General features: G+C 34.3%; 2 protein-coding genes across 2 annotated transcripts; both read right to left on the bottom strand.

Annotated features, from left to right (window-relative positions):
- LOC104776893 (putative leucine-rich repeat receptor-like serine/threonine-protein kinase At2g14440) lies at window positions 78-3,820 on the bottom strand. The gene is made up of 9 exons (XM_010501055.2): window positions 3,510-3,820; window positions 2,092-3,147; window positions 1,716-1,863; window positions 1,440-1,511; window positions 1,246-1,317; window positions 1,082-1,153; window positions 915-992; window positions 619-800; window positions 78-532 (listed from the first exon to the last, which is right to left on the bottom strand). Exons 1-9 carry the CDS (start codon window positions 3,577-3,579, stop codon window positions 402-404), a joined length of 1,881 nt encoding a protein of 626 aa, XP_010499357.1. The 5' UTR covers window positions 3,580-3,820; the 3' UTR covers window positions 78-401.
- Window positions 8,625-9,341, bottom strand: LOC109132261 (defensin-like protein 153). The gene is made up of 2 exons (XM_019243703.1): window positions 9,262-9,341; window positions 8,625-8,942 (listed from the first exon to the last, which is right to left on the bottom strand). The coding sequence occupies exons 1-2, from the start codon at window positions 9,320-9,322 to the stop codon at window positions 8,761-8,763; spliced, it is 243 nt and encodes an 80-aa protein (XP_019099248.1). The 5' UTR covers window positions 9,323-9,341; the 3' UTR covers window positions 8,625-8,760.

Genomic DNA, 11,365 nt, shown 5'->3' with positions numbered 1-11,365 from the left:
ATATTTCAGAGTTTCAGTTTTATAACAAAAGGTGAGTTTTGACACAGTTCTCAACTTATCGGGTTGTTTCCAACTAATATGTGTAATGATATATTAAATTTTAAACGTAAATTTTTAAAGTTCTAGTATCCTCTAAACTCCCACGAGACAAAAGAAACAAAGGACTAATCCCATAAAGAAAAAATAAACACGAAAAATCGAATCCTATATCTAAAGAGAACTGGTTTTGGCTTCCTGCGATAATTAAAAGAACCCAAGACCATTTTTACAAATGTATTCTTCTTGTGGGGGGAGCAAATGTGGTAAGACATGATATGAACATTTTCACCTTGTGGGGGTTTGGGATTCGTATTGCTGACAAAACCAGAGAAATATTCAACTTCCGGAGAAGTATATTAATATCACGACAACAAGCTCGGTCCATTTTCCACAGCAGTACGAGCTTGGCCGTGGTTATTATTGTTCCCGTGCCTTGACATTTGTATGTCATGCGATACATGTGTTCTCTTTTTTGCATACGGAGCTCCTCTTGCTGCATGAGTGCAGCTAAATATAAGTTTTCTCAGAGACTAAATACAGTTTCTTAGTGTCTACAGAAGACAGAAATGAATGTTTTACCTGCAATCTGCTGTGCCCGAAGAATGTTCTGTCGTCTTTTCCACCATATCATTGCACATGCAACGATCAATAGTAATGCTAGACTAACACCAAATGCTATCCCAATCTTGGCTCCTGAAGAAAGGTGATGTCCACAAGCTGGAAGCCCTGGGATTCCGCAAAGACCTGCATTATCTGTGAAGCTGCAGAGATAAGAGTGACAGTTACCAGCTGAGTGAGTGACTTTTTTCCAACAACATTCTTCACATGCCAAATCCAATTAAAAGACTTTTGTCTCTGATTCAAAATATTTTTACTTGAAGCTTGCTCTGTGCAACAGCCTCCCACCTACAGCCGCTGGTACTTTTCCTGACAAAGAGTTTCCATTGAGATTCCTGCAGACACAATTGAAGGTTTTATATTGCTTGACCATGTGAAATGGACCAAAGAAAGAGCAAAATCAAGAGAAACTGGATAATCTTACAGAATCCGCAGGGATGTTAATTCTCCTAAAGTTTCAGGGATAGATCCATTGAAAGAATTGTCGGAGAGGTCCCTGCAAAGAAGTAGAAAGATTTAGTTTCAGGGCTCAGAATCGAAAAGTTAACGCATTAAGTACTCAAATTAATAAACAAACTGATTACTTACAATACTTCCAAGCTGGTAACGCTTCCAAGTGATGCAGGTATTCCTCCTTGAATGCTGTTTTGACTCAAGTTTCTGAAATATGAAAAAGATATTGATCAAGATGCTTTCACTGTAACGAGAAATTCAACAAGTCCAGGAATGAAAGAGCTAGTGCACGACAAGTCATTTGCAGTAGTAAGAATGTATTGACTTACATGCTCTGGAGATGTTTTAGTTTTGATATGTCCTTTGGTAGGAAACCTTTCAGACCTTGGTTATCAAGATCACTGCAAAATAACAACAAGGTTTGTCTATTCAAAAAACCTGATAAAAGACCAGAAACTCAAAGAGAGATCCTTTAACTCTAAACTAATGAGATACCTAAATAATGAGAAAGAGTTCATATATCTCTTGACTTATGTAAGTGTTTAGACTTCATATAAACTATATGATTAATGTATATGCACAAAACAAAAGGAACCGAGCTATACAGTCCATCAATGAACCATCGGCTGGTGTTCTTGTCCAGCTGACAATCAGCTCCACTCCATGGATGTTGTGGGGGAATACATGGATCACCATTCCATCCAAACCTTGATGGAAGTGCTAAAGCTTTTTTCATTTTCTGTAATGCACCGACTGTAACATAAAATAGCGAGTAAGTATAAGACGTTTGCGTGCAACTATAATCCAATGATCCAGAAAGAAAGAATCAAACAACCCGCTTGATATTCAAGAGCTAACTAGAAGAAAGTAAGAAGCACACACGTTCAGATAACCAAACTTAATGAGCATCTATTCAAGTAAAAGAACAGCAATGAAATGACAACCTTACAAGTGAACAAGTGTATCATAAAAAATGTGTACCTTCATCCCGTAATGTTTTAAACTCAGCGGTAATGATCTCAAAGACCTCGATTGCATTGATAATAGCACGACCACCTGCCTTGGGTTGTAGAACGACTGTTAAGGTTCTTCCACTCACAGTCACTGTTGCATTGAGAACAAGTGCTGCATATCTGTCACCACTCATCTTTATGATATCCACATCTTCAAAGAAAGTGTCGCCATTTATCACAACATCAAACACCCTTTTGCCTTCAGCAGTGATTGTAGCATCAATCTCTGCAAAGTGCAACCACACTGAGTACTTTCTGTTGGGTTCCACATCCAGGCTATATGTTAAATCTGGTTGGTCGTCTGTACTAACTAAAGCTGACTGATATAGTGCTTCTGGATAAAAGTTTGGCGAAACTGATGCCTTCTTGATTGTATTCTCAGTTGATCTTGGAGAATCAGCACCTTTACCAAAAGATCTCCTCGGATTCCAAAACCTATCACCACCCCAATGATCCCCACTGTAATCTTCATCAAACCTTGGCTTACCAGTACCACAAGTCAACCTCGTGGCAGTTCTAAGTATCACTCCTTGGCTCCAACCTTGACCAAAGTTGTAAGCTTTATCATCAACCTGGAGAATCTCAATACTCAGGATGGCAGGATCACCATGACCAGTACTATGGAAACATATTGTAGCTGTGCCACCCATAAGAAACATGAGACCCTCAGCAAAGACTTGATCATCTTCACTACTCCAACCCGATTTGAGAGAAGAAATCTGAGTCCCTTCAATAGATATGTCAAAGAGAGGCTCTTTGTCGAAGTTAGGTTGATCAACAACTCCAAAGAAGATCCTCACAGAGTAGTGTCCCTTTGGCACTCGGACAATGTTGTAGCAATTGTTTGGACCTTCAGAGATAGGGAAATAACGAAGTGTCTTCAATGGAGGAGTTATATAACTAGGAGATGTAGCATTGGCAGGTATGCCGCCAGTGTAGGCAATATCTTTGAACCAAAGAGCATAAGTTGGCGGTGTTCGGACATTTTTTCGAGCTCCACAACTAATCCGCAAGGCATATGGAGCTTCAAAAGCAAATTGCAAGATAAAAAAAAAAAACTAAATCATTGGGGATATTCAACAATTCCACAAAATGCATCAGTTCATATTATCAATATGCTCTCAAATACATGTTTCAAGAAATAGCAACTCGTAAATCTTGAGGAATCAAGAATTTCAAAAACGTTGAAAGAGAATTAGGGAGCTGGTGTGAATCCAATTTTACAAAGTCAGCATTGATCGGGAAAGAAGAAGCGGTGGAAAGCAAAAGGACAGAGTAGTAATCCAAGTGAAATGCAAATCAAGATTTGGATTCAAGAAAAGAAGATAGTTGCCAAAAATGAAGTAAAGTGAGAGTTGCCAAGAATCTGGGAAAAAAACAACGAACCTGGTCGAGCTGAAGAAGAGGGAAGACCAAATGAGAAAATAAAAAGACATGCGAGGATAAATCGAAGCATCTTTGTTTGATCTCTATACAAGAAGAATCCCAAAACTATTTAGCTCCTCTTCTCTCACACACGAATCTCTCTCTATCTGCAAGAGTCTCTCATTTGGCCATTTTAGCACTGACTTAACTTTATTTGGTTCGTTTGTTTTGTTTTCCTTTTCGGTAAGACTGAGGGAAGAGAGAGAGATAGAGCAGCAAGCAAGGGGACGTGAGTGCAGGTTAAAAGAAAAGCTCCGGTACTGAAATTATATATTTAATCTTATTTAATGCTCCCACCTCTTTATGTTTCTTATATTTAATTTTTGTTGTTTTCCTTTTTTTTTTTTTTTTAATTTAGTTTTCTTTGTGTTTTTCCTTCTGGATGAAGTATTAATAAGAGAGGAATAATCAAATGTTTTGATGCGCACATAAGTTATCATAGTTACTAGTCAAAGTGTGTAATCCGACAGCTTAAAATGTGCTGTAGCGTTTATATCACCAACCGTCGGATTGATTGAACGATCTTATGCTTTGGCAATATCGTCCACAAGTTCATGCATGCCTTTATTTCCTATATATAGCTAGCCCTCCTTTCGTGTCTAACTAAATTTTAAACAGTCTTAATTTTTTTATGAGAATGTTGCAAGTTAACTAATCTTTTTTTTCCTTAAGTGAACTAATCTTACAGTAATGTTTAAGCGGACTAATTGACCATATTTTACAAGATCTTATAAAACCAGTAAGCCTAAACTCATTTGTTGTTGATATGGGGTCAACTATATATTGGGTCTCATTCTAGTAAGGGGCCATTGAAAAAGTATATACTAAACCACTAACATACCACAAAAGTTATGTAAATGTTCGTGAGATCTAGATAATTTGGAACGATCAGTCTAGTTTTTTACTCAGAATGAATTAGTTAAGATGTGGAAAACAAGGTCTGAAAATTTAGAGAAAAAACCTAATTAACTACTTGCTAATGCTAAAACATCGATCTAATCCTAGAATCACCAACGTCCCCACAAACGTCCTAACTCGTAATCGTGATCACACATATATTATCTCCATCACCGGAATTTAGAAAGATTAATTCAAACCAATCTTCATACGTTTACAAAATGTACGGAAACAAAAAAAAACATCTTTGTCGAATATTAGAATTTTGTTAACTTTAACAAAACATTTGTACGCTAAATGACGAGTAAAGAAGAACGAAAATATTCAATGAAAAAAACAGGACGAAAATATAGAAAATAAATAAATAAATTTTACTACATTATATTCTACGTAAACGGTTCAATTTCACCAAAATATAGATGAATGCTTCATTTCACCATTCTGATTTTATTAGAATTTTTATTCATAATTTCTATAGAGTTACAGCTAACTTATAGTTGAGATTTGAGAAACCTAAGATTTTTTTTTTTTTGATAAAACTAAGATTCAAATCTTTCCACTATAATTTCAATTATGATTAGTTAATATGAATGTTTTAAATGGAGAAGTACCTTTTTTGCGTGTTCGGATGAATTATAGTAAAAAAAAAGACAATATATATTGAAAAAACTGTGATTATAAGATGTACCAAATTTATGGATATAAACTTTCGAGTTGTGGGGGTGTTAAAAAAAACACACTCTGGAGTTGTGGAGTTAAGACCAAAAAAGAAAAAACTATGGATATGAAATTGTGGAGTCGGTGGAGGTAGTCTTTTGTAGTTGTTGCAATTAACAGTAGTTCATTGGAACAAATTAGTGCTTTGTGATATTTAAACATTAGTTTAAGAACGGTTTTGTTTGTAATGTTTGGTGGGACGACAACGAAATCGTCACGTGACGAACATTCCCGGTCTCGGGGTCACCAGAAATGCTAGTTGTAACTTGTAACTTTAGCATAGTACCCTCCATTTTTATCGGACGGCTGAGAATTAATGGTCGTAATCTCTTTTATATGTATATAAATATAGTAGCTCCGGTTAGTTTTTGACTTTATAACATTGATTGATGCGCAATCTTCGGTATGCACATCAAAAGCATTCCCCACTCGAGTCCCTTCCTTGGACCAAATAAGAAGTCGTTACCCATACATCTTTTTATACTATTATACATATAAAATCCTTACTATAATTGAAAACATATCTAAAAAGTCAATGTTATACTTTTTAGGCAATCGAACATTTCTTAAACTGCTCTCCTTCTGCATTCTACACAACATCTATCAATTTAGAAGTACATATCAGTACTATCAACTAATTCCACAAAGAACAACCACGACGGAAAGGTGTGTGTCCATGTTCTTCTTATTGGTTTTACCGTAACTCGGCTAAGTGAGCTAAGAGAATTTCGAGAACAATAAGCTTTTCTTTGTATTAATATGTAAAATCAATTGTGAAGAGAGACGATTGTTGAAGAGCTTGACCAAAAACTAATGTTTCTGTCAAAGTTGAATAAACTTGTGTATTAGTTTCAATGATTTACATCGGTATATATATATATATATATATATATAATCGGGCTTAACAACATTATCTAGCCCATAAGCCTATATAACCCTATATATCTTAATACTCCCCCTCAAGTTGGAGCATGGAGGTTACAAACGGCCAATTTGGAAAACAAATAAAGAAACTGTAGACCGCCAAGAGCCTTGGTGAAAATGTCAGCAAGCTGGTCTTGAGAGGATACAAACGAAGTTTGCGGGCAGCCTCAGAAGAGGTAGCGGTCGATCCAACACGGAGACCGGTCAATCCGTTTTGTGAACTGATCGATTTTCGAAGTAGACCAGTCGATCCGGATGAAAGCTAAGTCGAGAAACCAATGACGTCGGGAAAAAGTTCACCAGCACTAGCTATGTTTTGATGTTTCTCTTCCTGATGAATCAAAGAGCAGACAGTAGAGATGATGTTACCATGATCAGCTCTAGGAGGAAGATAATAATCTGACAAGATCTTAGCAACAATTATAGCCAAATCATCAGCGATGATGACAAATCAAATAACAAACATAGCAAACTGCTCGTTTGTGATGAAAAAGAAAAGAGCAATTGGCTCTTAACAAAACACGTTGAACAAAATAAACTTCGAGCAAACGGCTTGTGATCAATGAAATCAAGAAGATGAATCCAAAGAAGAGATCAAATCCAACAAGGTAAAAAAACGAAAAGAAAAAGAAAACCCGAAGAATCAACCAATTGGCTTGAATCAGAACAAAAGAAAAACAAAGAGCAAGTGTGGCTCCTTGAAAAAAAGAGATCGATGATCAACCAAAACAAGCAAGTGGCTTGAGATCAATCAAAACACGGAAAAGAAACCCGAATCGAAAGCCAAAATAAACTTCCTAAAACTTGATAAGAAACCAAAACGAAGCAAAAGATAAAGAAAACAGGGATTCCCAGCCGGTGCTAGAGGAGCCACCGCACTCCGATTAGGGTTTAGGCCGTGATACCATGTCAAAGTACGAGCGGAATAAACTTGTGTGTTGATCTTAATGATTTACATCAGTATATATACATAATCATTGTGGGCTTAACAACATAACCTACCCCATAAACCTATATAATCCTATATATTCCAATAGTTTCATGAAAATGGAAACATTTTGTGCGCATTGTTGGAGACCCATGCATGATTTTTGATATTCTACAGTGCATATTGATATTACTCTATGAGCTTCATTTTGACCATCCGGTTAAAGATGATACACCCAAGACATTACTAATATCTAAACTATAACAGCTAATTGTCAGCAAGAAAAAAATTATATACACAGATCCCGTGAGCTCTGGTTTCGAGACTAGTAGCATGTGAGTTCTATTGACGTTTCTTTGAAATCTATACGAAGTCACTAATTAATCGAGAATCCAAATAAACAAAAACTGATAAGACAATAATCCATGTAACATTTTTTTTACATGAACGTGTGAAGACGAACGATGATGAAAAGACTCGAGTAGAAACTTAACAAAAATTTGGGCCATTGGAAATATGAATAACGATGATGAAAAGACTCGAGTAGAAACTTAACAAAAATTTGGGCCATTGGAAATATGAATAACGATGATGAAAAGACTCGAGTAGAAACTTAACAAAAATTTGGGCCATTGGAAATATGAATAACGATGATGAAAAGACTCGAGTAGAAACTTAACAAAAATTTGGGCCATTGGAAATATGAATAACGATGATGAAAAGACTCGAGTAGAAACTTAACAAAAATTTGGGCCATTGGAAATATGAATAACGATGATGAAAAGACTCGAGTAGAAACTTAACAAAAATTTGGGCCATTGGAAATATGAATAACGATGATGAAAAGACTCGAGTAGAAACTTAACAAAAATTTGGGCCATTGGAAATATGAATAACGATGATGAAAAGACTCGAGTAGAAACTTAACAAAAATTTGGGCCATTGGAAATATGAATAACGATGATGAAAAGACTCGAGTAGAAACTTAACAAAAATATGGGCCACTGAAAATATGAATTATACTTGGGCTTGGGTGTACAAGTCCATTTTCCTAAGACTTAACTGGTGAACCATAAGGGTGGGGGAAAAGAATACTTTAGCATTCATAATTTAAACTATTTGCTTTCTAAGTCAACGGCTAGCTTCAAGAGTCGATTGTAAGCCTGACAATCTTTGAACGCGATGCGGTAGATTCTCGATCCTCCTCCCATCATGAAACTATATAATATACTCTCTTCATTTTATAATCTTCGTTTTATGATATAAAATGTTTTCAGTTTTTTAGACAATTTATAAATTAATTTCATATTTTCTTATTATTTATATTTATGAAGTTTTTTTTATGATTGGTTAAATTTTTTAAAAATAGTTTTTTTTTATTATGCATGTTTTAGCTTAAAACATAACTAACATGTTATGTTTTGTAACAGATGGGGTATTAGTTTATACGCACCATCCTCGTAACCAAGCGTTAGTTTGATTCGATCATGTGGAATGAATTGGTGCATGCAACTCTATGTGAAATTGAAATGAATACTAACGTACAGGAAGTAAAAACGTAAATCACCAACTTTTATTTCTTATTATATAATTTAGTAACAATACTAGTACAAAAAGTCGGACCATACATATGTTTTATTATATTATAAATGCAATTTATCATGAATATGATTTGATGATTACGGTACACAAAAAAAAAAATTAAAGGCAACGATAAAAGGCAGGCATGTGCACTCGTAAGGTCTTTCAACAAGGATAAGTGCAGTAACACCTTAATGTTCCTGGTTTGTCTGTTGGTCTCTCACCATGACGGCAGTCACCATAGCCTTTATGTAACCGCACACACCTAGCATCACATTTTGTGAATGAACATGTGTTATTTTTATTAAAAGAACGCCTGACACATGGTTTTCCTTCAACTTCTGTTACTGTATATATTTCAAACAGAAATCTCAGTTTCTATATAAACAATTTATAAAAGAGAATTAACCAAAATTTTCAAAATATATTTGGAGATTGATTTCTAGATCTAAGACAAAACAGTTAATTAGTTTTTGGATCTGACATCAATCTGAAACAAAAATAACTAAACTATAATGGAATTCTATGATGAAAATTAATTCTGAAATCAGTTTTAAATATAATATAGTTTGATTGATATATTACGGAAACATAGTGGTATTGATTAATCAAATTCATTGTAAGTGAATTTTATTATATCAAATCTAAAAAATATAGAAAACAAACCTAACACAAGAAAGGAAAAGATAAGTAGAACGGTTAACGAGACTTGAGATGGTTTGTTCATTTTACAAGATATATAAATGAATTGATGTTTTTTTTTTAAAAAAGTAGAAAACATAAAGGTGTGTTTATACATATTCCATATTTAAACATACCTAAATTAAGCTATTGGATTCCGATTTAAATGGATTGGTTACATGCAAATCTGAAAAATGTAATATATATATATAGGAGAAAACCACAAAATAGATTTCTAATTAAAGATATGTATTTATAATATAAAAATGAAGTGAATTAGTTTTAAAATTTAATATAACATATATATCATTTGGTTATGGAATTTAATAGAACTTGAGTTATCTGTGTTCATTTCGATTCATATTTGGTCTTTGTTAATATTTATTTAAGATCTCTTAAATTATAGTGATATTCAAATTATGAGATTTTTGAATTAGTCTTTTTTGCATCAGAATGATTTTAGAGATAATTCAACAAAATTCATATACGTAGAACTTGTTCGTTTGGTTGCTGCACGCGGATGCAGTTGCGGTTGTGTCAACGTTTTTGACCGTTGAATAAAATAACGTTTATAAATAATAGCTGCATGTTGCATGTATATGTGGTAGCCAAAACAGACAAAAGTATTAACGAAGAACCTTGTAGTGTGTGTGTTTACTATGAAACTGAAACCAGCTGTGGAGTCAATGAAGGTAGTTATTTATAGTTTCTAAGTTTTGATTAATTAATTTCTAACAAATATGTTACTTTGTAAGAGTGTAACTAGAATTTCAAAAAGTATGTTTGAAGGTACATTTCTCTGTATTGTCATTTTTAGGGACTGCCTAAAGGTTACGTTTGATCGTGAGATAAAATACACTTTTGAGATATCGTTAAAAACAGTCATGTGATGGCTGCATCTGACAGCCCACGTGTCGGTCGTAGTCGTTCTCTCTTCACTTTCGTCCCCAATTAGGCTGTCCATATGGAAACATCTTCCCATGCCTTTGGACATTTGTGAATGATATACATAGATTTGAGTACTCTTTTTTTTTTTTTCAATTAGATTTAATCTACTCCTAGGAGCAAACCATATTCTCTAGGAAAACGAGCAATGTGATTAAAGAAAACAATGATGAGAAACTGAAGATCCCGAGTTTACCATTCTATACTTTTGATGGAGCATCGATTTCATTATATCAACAGCCAGGAGAGAAACCTAAACAGCCAGGAGAGAAACCTAAACCATTATTTATTGGTTTCTAATCTTTAATTGTAACCTAAACTTTTTTCATTATCAATGAAATATTTACAATTTAGCAAAAAAATAAACAGCCAGGAGAGAAACTTATGTCGTCTTCGTATCCCTCCTAGCACTACAATGTATTTTTCTGCTATTTAACTTTGGTCTAGGCTCCACTGAACCATCATTCATAAGTGTTACTTTTATTTTTACTGTCGTTAAATAAGTTTAATAATTAACCTTTTTTAATTTTGGCCATTCCATAAGACACGGACAATGTAACTATTTGGCTCCCAAAATTTCTGACCATAACTAGCACTGCCTTCCACTTCCAATACTTAATTAAAGTTCATGTTCTTGTTGCACAAGAAAATATGTTCACGTTCTCTATTGTTTGTTTGATTTGATCATTTGAGTGCATGAGAATTTTAAGGGTTGTCATGAAAGGGTGTACAAATGGTCAAGACGAAGTCATGTATTGTATTATGAATTTGACGAAGTTTCAATAATTACCATTTAGTAGTGATAAATTCACGGATTGAGCCTAGGATACTTTATTTACAGGTCCCATTTCATGACTCATCATCCTTATCTATATCTCTGTCACCTTCCACGTTGCACTTTGCTACTTTCCACACTCTCATCACTCCTCTGCTTTTGTCCTAAAATTAAATTTTATAATTTTTCTAATTTTTAAGTTGGAATCTTCACGTCTTATAAAGAAAACAATTTTAATACTACATATATGAAAAAAAAATCGAGATATTTTGATAAGGTGTCTATAAAAGTCATATACGCACCACCAAAAGTGTTTCACTGTCTACAAAATCATTGAAGAGCAACCCAAAAAAAAAAAAAAAAAAAAAA

Source organism: Camelina sativa, chromosome 3 (assembly GCF_000633955.1).
Source record: "Camelina sativa cultivar DH55 chromosome 3, Cs, whole genome shotgun sequence".
Taxonomy (NCBI): domain Eukaryota; kingdom Viridiplantae; phylum Streptophyta; class Magnoliopsida; order Brassicales; family Brassicaceae; genus Camelina; species Camelina sativa.
This window is presented reverse-complemented; position numbering and strand designations above follow the sequence as displayed.